The sequence below is a fragment of the Melozone crissalis genome, unplaced genomic scaffold (genome assembly GCF_028551555.1).
Source record: "Melozone crissalis strain CALT ecotype California unplaced genomic scaffold, PUWL_Pcris_2 ptg000027l_1, whole genome shotgun sequence".
In the NCBI taxonomy this organism is placed as follows: Eukaryota; Metazoa; Chordata; class Aves; order Passeriformes; family Passerellidae; genus Melozone; species Melozone crissalis.
This window is the reverse complement of record NW_026535805.1, coordinates 15641534-15666450: the sequence shown is the minus strand read 5'-3', so window position 1 is coordinate 15666450 and position 24917 is coordinate 15641534. Positions and strand designations below refer to the sequence as shown.

Genomic DNA, 24917 nt, shown 5'->3' with positions numbered 1-24917 from the left:
AATGTACCAGGCTATGCTGAGTCCACTGGGGCAGGCAATTTCCAAGGACACAGACAGGCCCTTCACTGAAAACCCTCCACCCCAGAGATTCATGTCCATCATTAGGCAGATAATTGCAATGTTGCTGACTAAGGAGAGAGGAACCACCTCACACCAGCAATTAGGATAGAGAGATTAATTTCTTGGCCAGCCAAAAAAACGTATATTTGGGGAAAAAGAAAGGTCACACGTTACACAGCAGTAAAAAAGCAGCAAATCTAGGACTCCTCATGTTCCCTGCTAATCAAAGGTTCATACTTACCTCATCACTTGATAATTTTGCATACCTGCACTGTATGACAAATCAGTGTCAATGTTCTACCAGGTAGGCTCAAGGCCTGTTCTTTCCTGGTGTGTCCTCCAGACTGCTATAAGAACAATCTTAAACCTGAGTCTCAAACAGATCTCTCCTTCACAACTCCCTTTTAATGACTACTGACACAATGTTTAGTCCTGCACAGGGGTTAGCAAAAGCTGTGAGCCAAAATACAACCCTGGTTGTATTTGTATATACAATACGTGAACTTATAAAATACAACACACACACATGAAGCTTGTCTGTAATTAGAACACCACAAAGACAATACTTTTGTCACTCATTTCTCCAGCCTTGTCCAGCCTCCAATGTGCTATCAAAGCAGAGAGAAGTGAAACGAAACAATAGCAGTTTTGTGAGCATCAGAGTAAAAAAATATTGATCCTCTAGTGATTCAGTTTGGGGATGAACTCTGGAGTCTAAGGAATCCAGAGGCTGTGCCTGAAGCTTTCTCAGAGTTTTTCTGTAAAATATGTCCCTTGGGGGACTAAGGGGAACATTCTCTGGTATCTAATCTGTTCCCTCATCTGCACAGCTGCCTGTTTTTTTCCCAGAAATTGATAAACTTTTCCATCTAAATGACCTGTGGAAAAAGTCCATATTAGATTGGCAGCTTCTCCACAAGACACAATCAAGTTGTCAGTTTACAACCACAAATGCCATCTCTGTGGACAGCTTTGTTTTCCTTTTTCACAAGATAGAAATCATCCTTCTCTTCCTTACAAGTTATCATTAAACAGTTCATATTTGAAAGGGGTTTTTAGAGGCAGAGCTCTTCAGAAAGAGGAAAATCAATTTATTACCATTTAAGTGAAAGGCTAGGAAAAGAGATTTTCCAAGAAGACGCAAAGTTACCTTCAGAAATAATATTCAGTCATTTGGTCTGGGCTTGCATTATGCAGAATGATCACTTTCAGATGCATCCTCTGAACAGGTACAATCAGCTCTGCATTTATGGATGCTGTTTTAATAGCAGAATCTATTGCATTTACATCTGTGCTGCACATGTTCTTTCTGCTACCATAGTCAAGAGCATAAAGAAAGGGAGAGTTATGCATTACTCTGTTCACTGGAAATGAATTCCAGAGGTGAGTATCACAGCAAGTGGAATGGCTGGTGAATTAGGAACACTATGAGAAAAACACAATTTAGAAAGACCCAGCTACTGTAGAATAAGTAGCTACTGATATTCCACATTCCTGTGCCACCAGGTCCGATGTCAACCTGAATTTTTTTCAGAAGTAGATTAGTCAGGACTTGCACTACAAGTTGGGAAAACAGTACCTGGGAAAAATGTGAACTGACCAGCTCATGAATGGTCCCCATCCCTGTTCTGGAACTTTATGAAACTTGCTCTCGTGGAAAGAGGTACCTGCACAGACTCTTGATATGACCCAGAAAGCTCTTGCTATCTAATTTAAAAGTCCTGATGTAGTGTGAAGCTACTGGGGATTATGTCTGAACAAAGATGAAGTCTTCTCAATCCATTCCATGATCACAAAAAAGTTCCAGATTTGAAAGTGCTTCAGTGCAGTAGTTCCCATATATTGTTCTTAATATTACCTATTATTAATTATCAATAAATTTCTGGGAAAAGGAGCCACAACTCAAAAGGCAAGAGTCTCAGGTACAGGATAGCATCTTTCAAGGGGCATGGACACATTTTTGCTCCATCTCCTATGTGGGGAGAAGGAACTCAACAATGGTTTCAGATGGACCTTTGGGCACACAAGGAGCAGAAGCAGGCTCACAAGAGATACAGCCATTCAGCAAGACTCTGGTCTTGGGCTGGTGAAACATGCATATTAAGGCACCTTTCTGGAATCAAGTCAGAAATATATTTGTATAAATAAATATTGAATGTGGCTGTCACTGGCAAAACTAACTAAGTTTTTGTTCATTGGAAGCAAACCGAAGTGAAAGAGGTCAGTAAGAGACTCCACAGCAAAGGCAATACAACCACACAGGATTAGTGAATCCAAAAGGAAAAAAGGCAGAGCCTCGGATGCTTACCATGCCCTTGCTTCTCAGCTAAGAGGTGGAACTGGTATTTAACTATCTCACCCTTAGGGCCAGCCTACCCCTGAGTACTAATCTGCTTTGGTCTGCATCCCTCTTTCCCACAACCACAAGCTTACCTGCATTCAGTCGTTTCTTTGGGGTTTTGAGGCTGCGGCACCTGCCGCTGGCAGAGCTGCTGTTCTCGCTCATGGAGTCCTGTGCTGAGGAGGCGCTCCCCGTCGCCTCGCTGTCCCTCATCATGCTCTCGTAGCCACTGCTGCCCCCGCTGTGGTAAAAGAGGGCTGTTTTCCCCATGGCCGGGGGCAGCTCCCCGCTCAGGACGCTGCTGTTGTCGCTGCCGTGGCCACTGCTGCAGCGGTGCGGTTTCCGAGGAGGGGTGATCTTGCTGTAGGGTGAAGGCAGCATGTGAACAGCTGGCTTCTCATCTCCAGGAAGGCCCCCACGCTCCTCTGTCTCCAGGCTTCCCGGCAGCTGAACGCCTCTGGCACTGGTGCTCCCTTGGAGCAGCTCTGAAATCCGCCCATTGACAGCTCGAAGGGGCAATTTGGAAGTAAGGCTGGAGCCTCGGCTTCTGCTGAGGGACTGCATTGACCAGGACATGTTCTTCCCACTTGGGGGCAAACTGGAGCTCTGCCCCACAGACTGAGGCAGAGACTTGGTGGAGAAGCTGAGTGTTTTGGTGGCAGAGGCAGAGAGGCTGCGGGCCTTGGGACTTGCCAGCAGGAGCTTGCTGACAGCAGAGATCTTTGACTGGCTGGCTTTTGGGGAGGCACCTGCCGACTGGGAGAGGCCCGAGTTGGTGGGTGAGGACATGGCACTGCGGCTGAGGCTCCTTCCAGCCCTAGGCATGGTGGTGTCTCTGCCAGGGCTCATTTTGGAGCTCACAGAGGACAGACTTTCTGCTCTTTCCAGCGACAAGCACTCATAGTGGCTTCCTGTGGACCTCCCTAGGGAGTTGGTCCTGCTGGCAAGCTGCTCCAGTTTGGCACTGAAGAGCTTGCTGCTGCTGTTGTTGATGCTGCTGTCTATGCCAGGGCCTTTTAGTTTGGCATTCTGCTCCTCGGGGAAGCTGGCCAGGAAGGACACAGGCTGGCTGGAGGGACTGCTCGTGGTGCTGTTGGCTGCACTGTGCTGGGGGCTGGCTCTATTCTTCTGATCCAAGCTTGACTTTCTCACAGGTGGTAGAGGAGGGGTCCCTTTGGGACGAGTGAGTATGCAGTGTTTGGGAGAGGCCATTTTCTTGTCAAGACTAGCCCTAGAAAACTGGGGGAGGGCGGGAGAATTGACTCCACCGCTGTCAGTAAAATTGGGATGGAGATGACTGTCAGATTCTTCCACCTTGCTTGCCTTTGGGAGCCCTCTAGAGAGGCTACAATTCTTCAAGCCATCACTGGAATGAACAGGGCTTTGGGTTGCAGAGCTGGATGCTGCCACCTCACACCCATCCACAATCCTTTTTAGACTGTCAGATCCTGGGGAAGTAGAGGTGTCCCCACTGCTCGTGCTAAACCTGTCCATGGAGGACTGTTTTGTGCTGTGCTCAGGCTTGGCTGAAGCCGTGACTGTATCAGGCCTTGGCCCGTCACTGCTCCCAGAGCTGTCCTTTTTAACATCTTCTTCTCTCTTCAACCAAGGGTCTTCAAATTTGATAACCTTCTTAGCAATGGATTCTTTCCCATCATGGGGATGAACAGCCTTTGGGTCTGCAGTCACAGCTGGTACAGCATCATCACTGTCTTGAGCTTTGAAGGAATTAACAGCAATACATGGATACACGGTAATGTTTGTCTTCATTGGGATGTAGCCCTCACAGCTGCTGAGACTTGCTGTGTTTTTGATTGTGACAGTAGTTTTGCCTAGAGCTGATATTTTACAGCCTTTGATGGGTGGCACTTTGCCGAAAGCTTCCTCCCCCATTTCCGACATTATAAGCATGTTGTCAGTCACTGACTTCTGTTTGTCACTTACACAAATCATGCTGGCACTTTGTATGGTACTTGCAAACTCAGAGACAGGGGGCTCTGCCATAGCTTCCCCGTGCCCATAGCACGCCTGGGCAATGAAGCTGTGGCACGACTGTTCACCGTCACTGCCCGTGCTCATTTCGCTCAACCACGAGCTGATGGATGAGCGCCTGCTGCCATCGTCTTGGGGTTTGTCATCCAGACTCAGCTTTGGAAGAGGAAGGAACTGTGTGATGCTGACTTCAGACACAGGAGCTGCACTGGAGTAACACTCAAGATCTTCAGAGATACTGCTGATAATACTGACTGGCCTAGAGCCAGAGGCCAAAGCCTGCACGGAGCAGTCACTGTTAAAACTGATGATGCTGGTCGGGCGCCCATTGTCAAGGACACCACTAATGGTCAGCTCTTCCACAAGGGTGAACACAAGCTCATCCTCTCCGTTCAGCTCCAATGGCTGTTGCACAGTCACCATGGTTGTGCTCAGAATCTCTTTCTTGGATTCTGGAGAAATGCTTTGTTGCCCATCTTCATTGAGAACAGTCTCTTCAAAATCCCCATTGTTGGATGACACTGACTTTTTCATAATCTGAGGGCTCATACCTACAGGTGGGGTCCGGATTTCTGGCTGTAATAAAGATTCAGTAGATGTCATGGTGGCATCCTTACTCAGGGGAGCTGGTGGGGGAGTGGAGCTGGGCAGGACTCCTTTCTGTGTGTAGACTTTGCACCTCTGGGAAGGAGAAGTTGGTGGCTTATACTCAGATGTCTTTGAGAGGCTTGCAATGCCAAGCCGGGGTGAACCCATTGGCCGAGGTTTGCCTTCCACAAATCCAGAAGTGTTGAGCCCTTCTCTGCTGCTCTGCAAGCTGGTGCTGTGTGCTAACTGACAAGAATTAAGCTCTTTACTAGAGCTGCCTGTTACACTCCTGGGAGAAGAAGGAGTTGAAAGATTGGTAAGAGCTCCAGAAGGAACAGGGGAGTGATTTCTCCTAGTTTTGCTGGGTGTTGTGTTTGTATTTTCCTTGGCTTCTCTATCAGGATGCTGACATTCTGGCATCGTATCTTCCTTATCTGACTCTGGTAAGTGGCTAAGCTCTGCCAGCTGGCTTGAGACAGCACACTTAGACATCTGGTCTGAGGTAAATTGAGCAGGCATCTCTTCAAAGGGAAATTTGTCAGTCTCTTCACTGCCATCTATGCAATCCAGTCTCTCCTGGAGCTCTGCAAAGGTGTTGCACTTCAGGCAGTCTCTTTCAGATGTGCTGGGCCCTGATTCACTAACTTCCTCCAACCTGCCCTCATTTTTGGTCTTTTGCAGAGCAGGAACTATGGGAACAAAGTCAGGGGGACCCTCGTTATCTGTCAATTCCTTGTCAGAGAGGGCAGTGCCATTGGGGCCAACATAAATCACCGTGTCACACGACTGCTCACTGCTGGATGAATAATCAGGATCACTTGATAAATGCAAAATAGGGAAGTCTGGGTCCACAGTGTTTCTAGAATGGAAAGGTCTCAGCTGGGTTGGCCTCCGCATCCGGCCCTCCTCACAAGAGCTCTCTCCTCCAGAAGAACTTGATGTGTACTGCGAGAGAGAGAGAGAGAGAGAGAGTCTATGACATTTCAGCATTGCAAGTTTCTCCTTGCACAAACTGCATACACAAAAAAAATCATGGTCACATATGAACCGGGAGATCTCTAAACTAAGGTACAAAGCTCTGAAGCTGCTTATCCACAGCCCTGGAGCAAACCCATAGCTATGTTCAATGGAGAAGCCAAATTCCCAGCTCTGAGTCCCACTCAAAATCACAAGACTTAAAAAAAATATACTAAAAATATGGATTAAGATACCTCCCTTAACTGAGCCTGGCCAAAGAAATCAGGTATTTGGCAAAGGCTTTGCTGATTTTGTGCGTGCATGTACATTTGTGTATTTGAAGAAGAACAAGAAAACTGATTACATATGATCCCATACTACCAGTGTGTGGAATTGTATAATGTGCACTCAGAGGTCTCTGGAGACACAGTGTTCTGATGGTGTGTGGACTGAACCCTTCATTTTTCTCTCTTCAATCAATTGACAAAAAAAGCTTTTGTCAATCTGCCAATTAAAATGAAATGCATAACATTCATTCATTCTTCCCAATTCACACCATAAGTTCCATGGAAGCAACCAGAACTCTCTAACGTGAAAATGGATATAGTCCATCTTCACTCTACTTGGAAAATCTTTCACTCATATTTAGAAGCAATAGGAATAAAAAGGTGGTCAATGCTGGCCTTGGACACAGTAGTTCTGCCCTTTATTTTGCTTCTGCTCCCTCTGAGAAGCATTGAGAATCTAATTCTTAATTAATCCAAATAATTTTCTTTAACTCTACAGCAGTTTTACTCCTTATTATTTCATTTAGCACTAAGAGTATAAAGGAAAATAAATGCTCTCTGACAGTTATATTATTAAACAAGGTCAGCTTACAAACCTGCTACAACAGATGTGTCCAAACTTACTCCTGTGTCTCTGAAGCTGAAGCATTTATCTCTCTAATATTGCACTCTGACACTTGCCTAGGACTGGGTACATACATCCCATACACTTTGGAACTGATTACTGATTTGGTTACACGCTGCTTTACCCAGTTAAGGACCCTTTTTCCTCCTTCCTCCATCATTATAAGAAGGGAGTTACACATGGTCTTACCTTAGTTTTCTTTTTCTTCATCCTGAGGACCCTCGAGGCGATCTGGATGGTGGAGAGCGTCTCCGCGTAGTTGCCCGCGGCGGCTGAAATGTGAGCAATCATCGTGGTGCGGCAGTTCATGTTCCCCAAGGACTCTCGGAGCAACATGGTCAGCTTGCTGTCTCTGCAAAATAAAGTGAATTAAGGCTACATTAGCCAGCAAGGTTTCGCTTTGGCCATCATGATGTAACTTGGGTCTTGGCAAGATATTTTCTCCTCTTTTTAATGGACTCCTAATTAGTTTCCTTCCTCAGGTCTGCACTACGTTGTGCAGTTGAGCATGCCGAAAGACCCTGGACTACAATTCAAACTTCTTTTCCCACTTCCCCTTTTCTGACTCCTTTTCAGCTCAGTCCTTCTCCATTGTTACCATTGCCAACAGAGAGATGCAGACCAGCCCTAGAGGCTGTTAAGGAGCCACAACAGCAAACATCAAACTGCTGCTCTTCTGAAGTGCACAGTGCCCAGACAAACCCTGGCCCAGCTCTGGAGGACAAGAGGGTACTGGATAAGATTACAGAACACAATTTTTTGTTGCCTTATAGGGCACTGGGTAACTCAATATTAGTAACAGTTAAGCCACTGAAGTCAATTTTGGATGATGCTGGTAAAATACAAACCAATCAAGCCTTCAGACTTCACACAATTGTTCTTTCATATTAGATCTTTTCTTTCACTGAGGCAGAAATCAAATTTTCTGTTCTTGCCATTTACTCTATTGTTCAGCCTCAGATAGCTTTTGAAATGCTGATGCCTTATTGTGGGGCTGTGTGTGACTGGACTGAGAATATGAATTTTAACAGAATAATGATGCATATATATAATACTTTTGAGGTGGTCATTTAATCCTGTAGTCAGGAACACACAATATATAATTTTAAAGAGACCTTTAGCTCCGATGTGTAAAGTCAGCTGGATGGTTATTTGGGAAATGGCATTGTCTTGAAGAGTGTCTCCTCTATGCTAAAGGTTGTGGACGATGACTACAAACAGCTGGAAACAAAGACAGCAACAGCCTGATATTTATCTGTGACTAAAGGAACTGCATTCGCTGTTGAAATGATGGTGATACTGTCAGTAGCTACAGATCAGATTTTTGGGGCTCACTGTTAAATATCTGCAAATGACCTGCGGTGCATGTGTGTCCTTGTTTTCTCACTTGAGATTTCCAGCTCACAGGAACACTGCATAAAGCTGCAGCTGCTGGGAACTGAAGCTATGCCTGCTGGATGGGATCGATGGGCAAACACCAAAACCCTTGGACTTCTCTTTTTGATTGAATAAATAACAACATTTGGGCTGCATATTTTGATGCAATAGCCCTGGAGGGTTCTCATCTCCTGAGGCTTCTAAAACTTGGAATTTCAGCTTGACTAGAAATACTGAAAATAAAACTTTTTTTTTTATTTCAGGATTTCTGCTTCCATCTGCTCCAGACACATTGAAGACACATCTAGTGTCTTTGAGAAGCAAATAAACATCCATAAAGACTATACTGGGACAGCCTCACTCATTTCACTTGTGACCTAAGGCTGCTTTGAATCCACAGATCCAGAGGCTGCTGTCTCTCAGGTTAGTGTCCCTCTTTTCCATCACGGAATAATTAAGATGTCAAATTTTTACATCAGTTACTGTCACTCCAATGCAGAGTAACACAGAAATTATTAACATCTCCACAGAAATCAATAACAAGCCTTCCATTTGCCAGTGCTTCTATCACAGCAAAACATGAGACGACAGGGGAAAGTGCAGAAGAATACATTCTAAACGTGTTGGTCTCCTGAGAATGCATAATCCATGCAGCCAGCATCAGCACTGAGGTGTGGCTCTCCTAGAGACACATGCATTAGGAATATAAAATAATCTGCGCCATCTGCCTTGTACTGAAATACCCATTTGCAAGAAGAATAACAATACTGAAGAAATATCTATTTATAATTCATCCTCTGACATGGATGGGAACTGAAGGGCAGATTTGTTAAGGATTAAAGCATGAACCCAGCAGTAAAAAGCCCAGCTAGCACTGATTTCTAATTTCAGATGGAGCTTGTTCATGCAGCACAGGCTACATCTTGAGTCTCAACTTCACCTTGTACCCAGAAAAAATAACCAGCCTCATATCACTACTGTACTGTACTGAAAAATAACATAAAGAGGGAGAAAGCTACTAAACAAAGATTTTTGTCAAATCTGGATATTGTCATAAGACAAGTTCAGCTGTTCAGGGTTCACTGACCTCTCACAGTAACTCTCACCTAGTAACTTCTGAAGGAAAGAAAGAAAGAAAGAAAATAGAAGAGAATGTAAGACACAAAAATGTGTGGCCTAATTTTTAACTTACTCTATCCTCTTCAATTAAAATATTGTTAAAACATTCTGGAAGTCTCACTGAAGTCTGCTTGGCAGCCAGTGTGAGACACAAAGTAGATGCTTTGTTCTCATGAGTGCTAGCATGGTATTCTGCCCGAAAAAAAATGAATAGCTATGAATTATTTCATTAGGTCATTTGTGAGCTTTTATCTGAAAATGCAAAATTTCCTGTGAAAGCAGAAGTTTTACAAAGAGGTCTGCACTTCTGCATTGGAAAGGCTTTGAGAAGCAAGACCTTTGTTGATCCTCTGGCTCTGCAATCTAAACTAAGACACAGGAAATTTTGAAGAAAGTTACAGAGTCTGCTGCTCCCAGGTGTATGTTGCTCACCGTGTTAAGCAGAGGCTGGCTAGCAGAAGATTTCTCATGGCAGCAGAGTGGAATGCATCAATGTCTTCATGGAAAATAAGAGAACTTCAGGAATGCTAATGGTCTATTTTTATTCTGCTCCAAAAGTAATAAAAAATTATAGGTCAGAGCAGAAAAATGACTCCACTTTATATACCTGTCTTCATTTTAAATGTTCTTCTATCCCATCCACTAATGTTTTTATAGTTTAGGAAATTTACCCTAAACCATCATGATTATGGGGACATAAAACACATACAAAATTGAAGGTGGGGTCAGGATACCCCATTTCAGACTCCAAAGCCTGTATATCAGTAAGTCAATTCTACAGTCTTTTCAGTACTTCAAAGTCACCTCATTTTTTTCTAACTACATCACTTGTTCTAATAAAATACATTACCTTTACTTGTAAACTTTTTCTTGCCTAGCTTCTAGACAATCATGGCTACAGAAGAAAAGCTACTAAATATTATTCATATATATCCCACATAGGTAAAAACCAAAAATAAAGTATGCAAAGTGGTACCCTTGGCAAAGTCCAGAAGCAAAGAGCCCTGTGTGCAGGAGACTAAACTCAGGTGTCTCTACAATGTCAGCAGGTACAGTACAGAGGTGCAGTACAGAGGTGCAGACTGCCAGGCAGAAAGCCTCGGTTCATTCAGATGTACATCTTCCTTTCAGTAAGAAAGAAAGATGTACATCTTCATGCTCCTCTTATACACATCTGTATTTCCCTTCCTCATGAATGATTAATTATACTCAACTTCAAACAACACAGAATCTTGCATTGAAGAATGAAGCATGTAATATCATGATACATGTCCTTAGACACTGCATAAATCCCAGTTGCCCATGTACATTTAGTCAGTCTTTAATTTTGTGACTGGATGTTATTTTTCCACTAGAGCCCTGCCTCAAACCCTGCACAGAATAAACAGTGCTCACCGAACCATAAGTTATTTAATCTTTCTTTTAATCCTTGCCTTGCAATGCATGGATTTATGCCTTATTTACTGTTAGAACTATAAAAACTCTGCTCTGAATACTGAATGACTGATTCCTTCAAAGTCTCTTTATAACTTTTTCTTTTCCCTGTGGAGCTCATCAATGCAGTATCTGATGAATGCCCCTGAGGTGACGCATATATTCCTCTGATAATACCTGAAACATTGAAGACTTCATTAAGTATAGGTGTTTGGTGTGAAGCACAGATCTTTCAGAGTATTGATCATTACACAGTCTTCATGTTCAAAGTATAGCTAACTTGGACCTTATCTCCAACAGCAAATGGGGCAGCTGGTTCTCAAATCAGGATACTCCAAAAACAGGAACATACAATTAGTAGCCCATCTAAAAATTTTAAGAACACATTGTCAGAACTAATCTGAAGGTAGTATCAGTCCTTTCATAATATCTCCCTTCTCTTCCACACTCCTCCATCCCATTCTCCATGTTTAGTGACAATGACCACATCACCATACAGTCCTGATTCATGTCTAAAGCAGGTCCTTTATTTGCCTTGAAAAAAGATGATATTTTGGGATGGAGGGAGAGCCCTGAAAGGACAACACAATATACATAGCCCGTTAATTTTGACATTTCCTGACTCTATAGCAATTGATTTTAGGCTCTAAATGCACTTATTATATGTATACTATGTAATTTCATGTAGATTTGTGGTTACACTTCAATGAGACATCAGCAAGCTTGGAACATTCCTGTGTATAAAATAGCCTCAGTTTCTAAACTAGCTGGCAGCAGCAGCTGGCTGACACCTTTTGTTTGGACAAGCAGTAGAGAAGAATATGACTTGCAATTTACCAGGGGGTTTTCCAACATTTGCTACCTGTAGAAAAACACTTTCTACAGGCAGCAAATGTTAGAAGGAGTAACCCACTCCTTTCATGCACTGTAGAAAACCTGTGCTCTCGTGTGTTCATATCCTTTTTGACATGCTCTTCTCTGATCAGACCTACAATCCTACAATCCTCTATCAGAGTCTATCCTGTGCTTTCCTCATTTAACCTTTTTGCTTGTTCTTGTTCCCATACCCCAGTTCCTCCCCAAAACAGCCTGGCAGAGCACAGTTTCATCCTGCAGTGGTCTAAGCAGCTACACCAGACTTTGCCATTCTCCAGCATCACTGCTGGACACTCTTCTAATATTAAATTCCTCTTTTCTCCCCCTCTTCCCTTCATTAACATCTTCCACTCTCTCTGTCTGACCTCGAAGGCCTCTCTCCCCACTCAAGCTCCCCCATAGCTGTTCAGTGACACCCAGCAGAGAAATCCCAAAACATGGCCATAATTTGGCATGGCTGCTGTATCATGCTGCCAGGTGAGGGGCAGAGAATGGTCAGTCCCTTCCTGGATCTTCCTCCTCTGCCAGGTTTAAGAAAATCTGTGTGTTCAAAGTGAGCTACATAGAAAAGAGGCAAACGGTAATTGCTTTTGTGTAGGGCTGCAAAATAGAATTCATGAATAGAAAATGAAGCAATAAGAATAAATATTGTGCTCAGGAAATTCACAGGAATTTTTCTTGCCCAGCATTTTATTCTGTGTATGGGAGACACAAACACAGAATTGTTTCACAAAAAGGAGGCAAAACTGGAGAAGAAGATCCAGCTGAAGTGTTGGAATAATGATTTTTCTGTGGAATTATTTACCCAATTGTATTATACACTTTGTTTTCTTTCCTGCATCTGCCCCCCCCCCACCCCTCCCACCTTAATAACAAACATTTTCTTTGTTTTCCCCTTCCTGTCACCCCACTACTATGCAGATTTTGGCTATTCAATGACAACAGCAGCACCATCAGAAACAGGAATAATAACATTCCACAAGGGAGACTATACAATGGTACAGCTAAGCTTTAGGAAGTGTAAGACAGTGTGTTTGTGCTCTCTATTAATCATATACCTTAGTGTCTTCCTAGGCACTTGGCCAAAAGGAGAAAGTTGTCAACTGCCTCCAGGTGTTATGGTTACAGCATCAGATGATGTATGCCCTCAGGTGTCTTGTAATCTAATTATTTATAGAGGTATGTCAAAGGAAAAAAATCTCAGTAACTATGACAGTCATTTTTGATCATAACGTCTTAACTCTGCTCCTTTGAGCTGATGCACTGCTTTATTCACAGCAATAAATGTTTACATTACAAAGGAGCCACATAAAGACTATATTGGGTTTTGGCTCCTACTACATGGGAATAATCTCTACAAAGGACAGTTTATAGCTCAAAAAGCACAAGCCCAGCAGCGGATGTTACAGGTGTGTAACAGCTGAGTTCACTATGAACCAGTATAGTTTGCTTAGCTATGTCTTTCCTTTCTGTTAATAATTTTGACAGAGAGAGAGAGGAAATGGGAGCAATGTGTGTAGGCACAGGCAAAATGAGTCAGGTGGGGAGATAAAGCCCTCGGAGGTTCAGCCATGTGAGCCTGGCTTTGTTAGCAGAACAAAACGAGGCAGTTGAAGAAAGATGGGTAACGTGTTGGACCTTTAACCTGGGGAATTCTTCACCTGGTGAAATGAGGCACTGGGGAGACAATGAACTTGCTCCAGGTGGAAACTGACTAGCCTTAAAGGGAAAATGAAGCATAGTGGAAATTTCCACTGCCACTGCAGTTAGTTCTCTTGTATGAGGTGCACTAGCACAAACCAGAACCCTGTGCTCACGGCAGAGGGGAAGGGGGAACTGAAAGGACTATACTGAGGGGACACTGTGCTCAGGTTCAGTACCAGGAAACTGCCACATCTGGAGGGGATGGGACACTACAGCAGCTGAGAAGTCAAGAGCAGGAGAAAAGTGTTTCTGCAGCCAAGTATGGGACTCAAATTGTACAAAATTCATATAAAATGTAGGGGGATTCCCTCTACAATTGTTGTCTTTTAAGAGAAAATTTCATAATTCTTTTGCCTGTGGCAACCCATGAGGATGTGGCAGATGCACAAAAGAGCATCTTTGGTTTTTTTTACCAAAGGCAGAAAAGCACATCAATGACAGAAGAACAGAAACTCATCAGTGAGGCTGCGCCTCAAATGAGTTCAGTTTTGGGCTCCTCACTGCAAGAAGGAAGAAGAGGTGCTTCAGCCTGTCCAGAGAAGGGCAATGGAGGTGGGGAAGGGTCTGGAGCACAAATGAGGAGTGGCTGTGGCAGCTGGAGTTGTTCAGTCTGGGGAAAAGGAGGCCAAGGGAAGATCTCACTGTTCTCTACAACCACTTGAAAGGAGATTGTAGCAAGATGGGAGTTGGCTTCTTCTCCCACGAGTCAGGGAACTACCCTTCTCACCATAAAAACGGCTCATAAAAGAGCTGTAACTTTTGTATAAAAGTTGCTCCAAAGCTGATGAAGCTTTAACAGCCTGCAAAACTGACAAGTTATTGTATGTTATTCATGAATGACAAAAAAGTTCCTAACTTTTTTAAGGTCTTGCTGACTGATCTCACAATAGAACTGTCTCCCAGTAAAGCTGTTATTGTCACACAACTCCACTTTTACCTTTACATATTAAAGAGCTCATGGTTTCTGACAGTGCCCACCCAGCTCTAAGCTGGGCACCACCATGCTAGCGATGAAGACACACAAAGACATTTTCTCCATCTTCTTATTTCTGCCTTGTGCCAGCAGTGAAGCAGAAGTCACACAAGATTCATTCAATAATTCAATGAATAAGAGAAAGAAGTTCCTCTCAGTCTTTTCCCCAGCTCTGTGAATTTTATGTAGTTTAGTTCAGGTGTACTTTGCACTTTGGCAATACCAAACAGAACACATATATCCTTACTTACAGTTCATTGTGTTACTCTAATGAGAGCTCAGAGATCCAGATGTAGCTTAAAGTCACAGTAAATGCAAGTTATGGGGTGGGAGAGAGGAGGTGGTTAGAAGCACAGTTCTGCTGAGGGCCAGTTATTATTTCAGAAAGAAGACTACACTAAAAATGGAAAAAATGATCCCTCTCCCCCCTGCACTTCAAATCTCAGCGCAGAAACAAACACCGTTCACAAGTTGCCATTAAAAACATCCAAACGAAGCTCAGAGATAAGCAAAACGAAAAGGATCCTAGTGGTCTGTTTCATTACAATGCCAGCTCCTCATAAATTCTAGCTGAAAAACAGAAACTCAATTAATCCAGGGAGGTAGTTAGGCTCAGCAATTCTATGTTAGAGCTAAAGCCAGATTCCCCAAAATCAGCAGTGCCACTTGTTCAGGAAACATGCTCAATAAGTAGACTGTGATTTACAGGAGAAAAAAAATTCTGCACTTAAAACCAATAATGACCTAGATTTAAATAATTTAGGGACTCTGCACTTGGCTAGGCCAACTTCTACCAAGCTATGCTAATAAAGGGAAGGAAAATGTCCTTTCTCTCCCCATGTCCCTCCTTCCTTGGCTCCCTTACTTGGAAGTATTATGGCAACCACAAGTTTGGCTCAGCTTATCTGTATGTTTTAATTGCTTTATATGAGAGGACAATGTAGCTGCTATGGAATAGCAACTGGAGCAGCTTAGGAGCCTGCCTGTGCCCTGACAGTGCAGCAGGAGTGCTGGGAATGGAAGGGCTGGAATGCAGCTGAACAGCGCCTGTGCCTCTAGGGCAGTCACAGGGGGAAACACACAGCAAGCAAAAACGTGCAGAAACATTCCCTGACCATCTGCTGAGGACACATTCTGCAAAGCACCTTCACACCAGCCCCTCTGGGTGGCTGATATGAGCAGGAGCAGAGCAGACACCACGTGAGGGCATTTCCACCAGCCCTGCATCAGCATGGGCACGCTCCTTTGTTCTGCATCTTTCCTTCCAGCGCTGCTGCCCCAGCTCCCGCCACCTCCCGAGGGCCAGGCAGCGGGCAGAGTAAAGCACGGCTCTCCATTCTGCACCCAAGAGGCCAAGCAAGGGCCTGGTCTGTCAGGAGGCCTCAGCTCCCGGGGCCCAGCTGCTGCCAGGCCCACGGCCGGGGTCACACACGCTGAGGAGCCGCTCCCGGTGGTCAGGGCAGCGGCCGCCTCAGCTGCCTCTCGGTGCCAACATGCACTGCCTGCCAGGGCGGCCTGACTCCTGCCTCACCCTCACGCCAGGCAGCTCGGGGACCATTTCGGCCATACCCCGTGGCAATTGGGAGCGGGGACAGCGAGGGGACAGCTGGCTGCTGCTCGGAGCGCTCTGGGAGCCCCGGCCGGAGAAACAGCGGCCTACCCCTCGCTGCAAGGGGTGCGAGCCTTCAGATGGACCCAGGGGGGAATACCAGGCTTATTTCCTCAAACGCAAATTAACTTCAAATGTTTGTAATTGATACATGAATATTCATGATCTTTTGGGAGGATTCCATAATTACTTCATTCTGCTTAGGCTCATTTGATCTGCAGTAGCGACAGCAGTAGTTTACGCTCCTTCATCAAGATGCCAACAGTTTGGCAGCATGACCTTCCCAGTTTCCTGTGCTGGAGAGCAGCTCTAGTTATTCTAATTGCAATCCCAAATGGAGTGGTACCTGAAAATAAATGGACTGCCGTTCAGTTTTAGAAACCACTCCACTTGGCACTGCTCCTTGTGTAAACAGATAACATCTCCAGGAAACTGGGAAGGTCACTCCACAAAACACTTCACATTCTGATAAGTAACATTTTATATGTCAACCTCCTAGAGCCTTCAGGCCACAGCATTATAGCAGAGGGCAGTGAAAGTGCACATCCTCCCATGTGGAAAGGGGAAAAAAAAAAGGAAAAAAGGCAGACTTTGGTTGTCATTAATGATATGGAAATTAAACAATCTATCTATACCCCTCATTAGATGTATTCCCTAAAGAAATTTAGGCTCAAGAGTTCATACTGCCTCTGCACCTGCACACAAGGGTGCCTTATCACCTTCAGCAATAAACTTCCAGGCTTTTGGCAAATTCAAAGAAGGTTTGAGAAAATAATATGCAAAGTTTGAAGACAGTAAGTCTGTGAAATGCTGGAAGGATTAGCAGCTGGGTGGATGGAGAGAAGTCTTATTTGTGCTCCCACAGAATGAGACAAATGCTTTCAATTCCATTCTTGAACACACCAGAGAAAGCACATAGATGAGAGAAATTCCCAAACACAGGAATAATTTTGGTCAGTATTTACATCTTTTTGGATGCCAGACTGAGAGACAAGTTGTTAGAAACATTATGTTCTTGATGCTGGTGCTCACAAAACTGTTAATTTAGATCAACAGCAAAAAAAAAAATGCACTTACATGATACTGGGTCCTGATTAAAACTGCCAAAACCCAAAGTAAAGCAGTGAAAATATGAAACCATCAGCATTAAAGTAAAATATACAATCAGAAGCCCCCTGTCATGCTTCCTTTTCTGGTAATCAATGTAATACCTTTTAGATTTCCTTTTTACATACGGCTCCAAATTGCTTCGCAGAGATGCGTGAAACTGCTAAAACCTGATAAAAGAAGCAATCCCTGTCCATTGTCAAGGAAGATGAACTTTACAGCAGCCAAGCAATCTGCTAATTAGGATGGGAATTAAGCAGGTGAAGCAAGTTCTTAAAAGGAGGAATTTTTTGTGTCATCTCCCATTTCCAGCAGACACCCACTGGCCTCAGTTGTTCAGCTCCAAACTAACTACAAATTAAAAACCTATGACTTCCGTTTAGGAATAATGTATTGACATGTACAGGGACTATGTAAAGATCCTAGACAACATGCATAATTCTCTTTCCAAAAATCAGGATAAATAAGAGGGGTAAGCATGAACTTAGCTATCTAACTTTATATGTCCATTTGCTTTAGAGAAGAGTAAGAAAGGTGACTTTGTCCATTACACCTATTTCTTTAAAAACCTAGGACTGAAAGCCAATTGCACTTCAAGGTCTCAATTTACTTTACTACTCAAGAGCCAAAATAAGTTTCTTAAGACACATGCAATGATGCTTGCAGAATCTAATGAACAGAGCATTCTCTGGCCTGCAAATCCTTGGCCTCTATATTTGTGCTGCCATCAGTCAATACCGATGGGGTGACCTTGTGAGGAAGTGGAGAGACACCAAGAACTCCTTTCACATAAAATGAATGGCTATCAGGCAGCCAGAACTTTCTTCCACAGATGGGCTGAGCTATTCTCACAATTGGCTGTTTGAGAGATGTGATGAGACAGGCTGAGCAATAGCAGTGATGATGGTGACTTGCATGGCAAATAAAGATCATTGATGAAAATTTCCTGCCTGTGCCTGCATTTTGGTTAAGTCCACAAACCAGCCCCAGAAATTAGGATTTTATTAACTGAAATCCACTGGCACTGTGGTCCAAACCCAGCTGTCATTGAAGTCTCCAGAAAAGCTCCCATAAGCTTCATCAGCATCTGAACTGGGTTTTTATAGATTTAGTGACAGGACACATGAAACAAAGATGAAACCAGTCCCTTCTGACGTCAAATACATGGCATTGAAATTAAACTGTGGAACCACAGGCAGGTTGATGATGACAGTTTTGGCAGCACGGGACCAAATCTAGCAGCTGGTGCAAGGCAGTGGGAATTCTGTCATCTATAAACATAGGCATAAGGAAACTAAATGTTTGATTCTTTTATATCTCTCACACTCCATCATACTTCATTCACAGAGGAGCCTAAATAAAACCTGAGGGACTCCAGGCTATGCAAGTTCTATGTGCTATAAGTAAAAGTAGCAAAATTGGTATATAAATATTTTTAATGTATATATTTGCTATTTAACCCAAGTGGAGATAGGCTGCTTCAATACACTTATCTTCATCCATGCAGCAATTTAAAATTTTAAATGATGCACATGCATTTTTCATGTTTTCTGAAGTTTCACTCCCCCTTTAAATGCATTCTTCTATTTATTTTGCCCACTATAGTAACATTGACTAGACAAGATTCTCAATTGGCTCCTGTATATCTGACACTTTGAGATCTTCTCATAGCCTGCCACAGTAAAGGAAAGGAACTCTTTTAAACTTGATGGTTAGAAATTGTCACCTTTGTAGTAACAAATGTTACTACAATTGCTTGCAGTTTTACCTGAGGTGACCAGGACATGCTTTAGAGCCCATTATACCTATTCTGCTCAGAAAAAGAACTATAAATTTGCATATTTCCATGTTAACAGCTGTCTCTCCACCAGGCTGATAGAACAGAGTTGTGAGTGGCAGAAAGCAATATACGATACTGAAGTTTGTATGTATTTAGTTTTAAATCACAAAAAATATCTCTCTCAAAGCTAGCTGTTCAAAATCCAAGAAGCACTACAACAATTTCAGAGGTAAGCTGAACCAGTTTCTTCATAAAAAGATCCTTTCAAACATTAACTGTCTTTAAAAAGCCTCAGACTGGAATCATTTACAATGTGCCTGGAAGGTCCCACTTCTGTTTACAAAGCCGCTGCTGATACTGAGGAATTCCCACAGCTGAAAATAGTTGAGGATTGAGTACTTTTTGGCAAAGTACTTATTTTAGCCTTACACTCCATCCTTGGCATCTGCTGTTGAATTTAGCCAGACAGGATGCTATAAGGACATGTGGCCTGAATCAGTACAGCCATTCTTACATTCTTAGAATTGGCTTCTAAAGGTTTACAGCCTGGCTCTGCAGCCTCTTTCCTGCATCCCCTCTGCACACCTGCTGTGACCTTCCAAGGACCAGCAAGGAGTTCCTCAGCATTCAATCAACCCAACCAACCCTGGCCAATACATCTGGAGACACAGAGAGGCCAAGAGGAAAGACAGTCATTCTGGTAAAGACAGCACGTGGACAACTGCCATAGAGCTTGGTCCTGTGAGCCTAAGCCCCATGGGACAGCATCAAAGCACAGGTGATGGATGGGGTGAGAAGAGACTGAATTATTAGCTCCGGCCTCTACTCAGTAGAGAGAATATAATCCTCCTCAAGCATTTAGAAAACCCATCCTTAAAAATCTTATGGCTTTCTAACACTGCCCCCACACATTTTCATTTAGTAGTAGCATGCCAACTTCTTTTCTAGTTGCTCATGCTCTTTGGTTTCCATTGCTCTCCCTCTCCAGGAATGGGAATGCTCCTGGCCACATGTACATACACATGCTCTCTATCTGTTTACTCTATTTGGGTATGCAAGACAAATTAATTTCATTTTCTCTCATGTGAAAAACTCCCCTTACCAGACTTTCTTGTACTTGCTTCAGTCTCAATTCATCCTTCATCTATATGGGAGACCAGCACTGCACCCAGGAGAGGAACTGCTAACCCCTTGCATAATTATTACTATTTTTCTGCTGTCATTCCTAATATCTCCTCAGATTTCATTACCTTGTCACAGTTAATTTAGCTGTGGACACCTGTGATCATCAGCCAACATGCCTAAATCAGCACACACCCCCATCCCCTTTCTAGCTGATGAGCTCGCAGATTGCATCAGAAATTATCAGCAGTCCATCAGGGCAATCCCTGGCATCAGTACCATTTGTATTACTGCAGCCCCTGAGGTCCCACAGCTGTTCCCATCTGAGGTTCTGATCTGCCTTTGTACAGATGATGGCTCTCAGCTTTGTGTAAGCAGTCACTATGATTAGCTCCTGCTCTGCTGTGCCAAGGCTGCTGATGATAACACCAAATAAAACCTCTCCTAAAACTGGTCCTTGAAGAACTTCCCTAGTAGCCTTCCCTCCAGGCTGATAGCTCCCACTTCCATGCTGGCTACTGTTGTCTCTGCAGTCTTCACTACTTGATGCATCTTACTGCTCCTTGTCTTCTTCAGCTTAACTAGTAGATTCTCAGGGGACACCAATCCAGGCATTTACTCAGACCTAGATAGATTAAATTTCTCTCACCCAGACATGAAGTACCACACCTGCATAGAACGGAGGGCGAGGGCTGTATCCAGAAGGTTGTATCCAATGTATCCCCATCTTGAAAGGAGGGTTGAATTCAAATGCACGGACATATGTTCCAGATTCCCTGCTCTTGGGAACAGTCAAGATATTTCAAGGTTCACCATCTAAGAAGGCAGTATTTGTTGTCTGGATTTACTTAAGTGAGTTTCAACTCAGGGTCTCCTCTTTTGCTCCTCTCACATCTGAGTGATAATACCAAATTATTGTTGGAGCAAGACTTTCTTAACATCTCAGTATTAACTTTTGCAGCTATTGCACTAACAAAAATCGACCATTTAATTCAGATGATTTAGCAGGGAATTAATTTGAAATCCTCTCTTTGATCTACTTTCCCCCTTCCTCCTCCTCCTCCACACACTGATGAGCAAATAATTTACAGAGAAGTTTGTCTGCTGACTGTATGAGTTTTATTCAGTAGGCAAATACATTCATGAAGTTGCATTTCAAATGCTGAGGATCTGGATAAATGAACAAGTTGTTCCATGAACAGAGGAAGAAATGAAGGCTGATTTCCCAGAGTTTGTGTCCTGTGTTACTCCATTTTCCATACTTTGGCTGTCCCCTCAACCCCACCTTGCCACATCCCGCCTAACTCACCTTCAGTTGCAGCTCTGTCCTCTCTCCTTGCTGGTTGTGGATGCTGGCTGGCATTTGGCTGAGCTGGCTGGCAAACCAGCATGCAACAGAGCAGGGTCATCACAGCTTCAAGGGCCAGCCTGCGCCTGCCCCACCCCTCTCTCAGTCTCAAGAGTCTTGCTCAGACCTCACATCTGAGGGCCTGCACCTGCATTAAATCTGATTGGAAATGGTCAATTTAACAGCCAATTTAAAAATGTATTTGGATGACTAGCAATGAGATTGTCTGACCATGTATGCTTTTGCCTCTCAAGAGATAGCTGAAATGCTCTCACAGCACCCATGTCAGAGAAAGTTCTGCTCTCAGAGTTTGTCTGGGTTCACAATTTGGAAGTACGACATTGTGCATAGCAGTCATTCCCAGCACCAGCTCCTGAGGACAGACGGGACATTTCCCGTATTAGCACTATGAGAGTGATTAGAGCCACCTATTTATAGCTGTGCAATGAAAAAATCTCAGCTCACACATGTCAAGTTAGCCAGGCTTTTAAGTCTTGCCTATCAAGTGGCTTAGATTATTCCTGCCTTATAATTTTTAAGATGCATGTTATGACTTTATATCCAATTAATTCTGTGGGAGGACAGCAGTTCTAAAATGAACACAGAGTAAACAAAACCATTAAGAAAAGGACTGCTATTAGAGTTCAAGTTGTCATTGTATTGTTAATATTCTTCAGTAGTTCAGGTTTAAGGGTTTTTTTGTGTATTGTATGACATATTAAATATATAGCAAAGGGCTTAAATAGCTTTTTCTGTTTTCAAAGCCACTACTGTACCAATTAAAAAAATATAATAATTACCCGAAAGGGACCAGAGAAGTTTTGACAGCCCATGAACCTTCCCTCAGTGCAGCTGATTTGCATATACTGTAGCTAAGAGGTGTATTTGACCCAAGCATTTATAATTAACCCTTAACTTGTCATAGCTAAAGAAAAGCTTTATTTTCATTTCAGTGATTTTGTTGCACTGTAATTCCAAGAAACACCAATTAGCAATCAAATGCTGACAACTCGCACTTAGCACTGATTAGGGCTAGATATGAACTATAAACCTATCACATTACTATAGTGCAAGAGCTCATTACCAGTCTAGCTTTCCTAGCTAATCTTTCCTACTAATTTTTATTTAGGGACCTACTGGCCAGCTCATCTGAAAATTATATGCTAATGATCCGTGAAGAATTGAGAGCTCTAAACGGTAACACGGGAGGAAAAAAAATTCTGTTTGATCTCTTTATGTTATGATAGATGCCATTTAATCAATTAGGACAGCAGAACGTATCATTCCATTTCAGACCTGGCAAATACAAAGGAAACCGGGAAAGGGTGAAAGCTTCACACATCTTGACCTCCTCCACAATGTCATATATAGTATGAGAGAAGGTTTAGGAGCATAGTCAATGAGACAGGCAGTAAAGACAATATTTCCTGTGGCTCTCTTGCATCAGAGGCTGGCCAAGGATGTGACTGCTGCTAGGAGAAGGGACCTGTCAGAGACGGGGTCACAGCATCGTGCATGGTGCCTTGAGGAGATGTCAGGCAGGCCTGCTGCCAGTTAAGCCTCCAAAAGATTTAACATGGGGGGCTGAGCCCCTGGAATGTCCCAGAATCAGAAATGCAGCTTACAATTATTCCTGCCTCCTCCTCCCCAACCTGCTTGAGATTATAAAAGTATTTGAGAAACTGAAGATACTGCAACAGTGACTGCTTCACAGTTATTTGCCAGAACTCTATGATAAATCAAAGTTATTTCTGAGATACACTGGAGATGCAGAGGGAAAAGAACACTATGTTTCATAATGCTAGCACTTGTTAATGAGTAGAAAACATTATAGATGGAAAGACATAAGTAGGATCAGGTATGAAAAGGTGTCCAATCCATACTCTGGTAACTCGTGTAAATTAGGTGCATCATGGGATATAAAAGTCCTGTATTTAATAACTAATATAAGTTAGCAATGACAGAAATATTTGAAAAGCAGAACATGATCACATTTAGGGGCTATCTCATCTCCCACCTTCTCCTGGGCTGGAGTTTCTTTTCTGAAGACTGCGATATTCACCCAGCAATATCAACATTGTTTCCTATGTTCACTGGTTCCAATGCTGAATGAGTCAAAAATAGACACAATCACACATTCATGCCTAAAAACCCCCCAATTATGTCTCTAAAACAACCACTCAAACACATCCATTGCTGGTCTGTACTTGTGCAATTCAAAACTTGGATAATGGCAGAACACATTAGCTGAGCATGTTCTCAACACTCATCCAGCCCTGACCTCAAGACAATAAGTCTTTAATATGCCAAAAAACTGGACTTTTTTCCTAAATATGGCAGTAGAGATTTTTTTCTTCCTGTTGAGGAAGCAGCAAAAATCCCTTATGACTTCCCTTCTTGGAACCTGCACAGTAAGAGGAGTGAAGATCTGCCACTATACCCACATTTTTAAATCTCCCAAAGGAATATTTTGTACATAAATATGCAAAGGTTTTCAAATTTAAGTGCCAGAAATGTTTCAATGTGAGCATAATCAGACCACAGGGTTAGGAGATGTTCCTTCAGTATAATAAAGGAGCCAGAAGGAAAAAGCACTGTACAGATAGACCTATTGCATACTATGAGGTTAACCAAGGAGAATTTACTCACACATTCAGGCATTGCAAAATGCAGTGAAAGATAATTTGAGCAGCATATAACTTACAATGTCATCATAGAATAATTAACTCTTTTTTAGATAAATCTCTTTGTATTTATAACCATAATCATTAGTAACATTTTTTAGTTGGCTTCTGACGAAATGAAGAAGTACTTTCAAATTATGGAGTCTTAAAAATGAGCTTATATTAAGCCCCAGTTAGTGGACAATTAATGGATAGTGCACAGAGACTACAGAATCCATTAGCTAATATGCATTACAGATTAGATATTAGTAGAAAACATTTGGTATTTTTTTATTTCTGAGATATGAATTAAGGTGCAACAATACACTGGTAACACATATCTATATGAGTACACTGGTAATACATATCCATATTAACATGAACGTAAAATTATTAAGAAAGTTATGTTTGTTCTGAAATTAAGTTTAGTTCCAATAGAGAGATAACACAGCTGTTTAATGCATAAAATAGATAAGTAATGCTGGCCAAAATGACTCTCACATACCTGCACTGTTACTTATATTAGCTTAGTATAATTTCATACACAGCCTGCAACATTCTTTATTCATAGCCCATATCTAAATGTTGCCTTTTGAAAAGATCTGGTGGGGTTTTTTTACTCCCTTCTGTTAACTATTGTTCTCTGGTCTTCCATGGGAGAAATATGCTTAGGAACAGCAGTTTTCCCAATGATTAGGTATCAGAACAGCTATTAGTGTGATGCTCAGATTCCTCAAAAGAATCAGGTATTACTCCAGAGAGAAGCACTGTTAATGGATGGAACCTGGCCAATGGCATTAAAAATCTTTTTATACTTTTTTTTGCATGGGTGTGATATAATAGCATTTTCAGAGGAACTATGAATTTTCTTGGGAGGATGAAAAAAGCCATTCCAATTTTCAGACTACACTAACAGAAGTAACTGTGATACCATCAGAGACCAGATGATTTCTGC

At 42.7% G+C, this 24917-nt stretch overlaps 1 protein-coding gene across 1 annotated transcript in view; it reads right to left on the bottom strand.

Moving 5' to 3' along the window:
• Positions 1-24917, bottom strand: part of KIF26B (kinesin family member 26B) — a 270240-nt gene that overhangs the window by 16137 nt on the left and 229186 nt on the right. Inside the window, exons 11-12 of the mRNA XM_054280550.1 lie at positions 7040-7202; positions 2494-5926 (exon numbers count right to left, since the gene is read on the bottom strand). Of these exons, the coding sequence (XP_054136525.1) occupies positions 2494-5926; positions 7040-7202 (3596 nt within the window). The remainder of the gene's footprint in view (positions 1-2493; positions 5927-7039; positions 7203-24917) is intronic.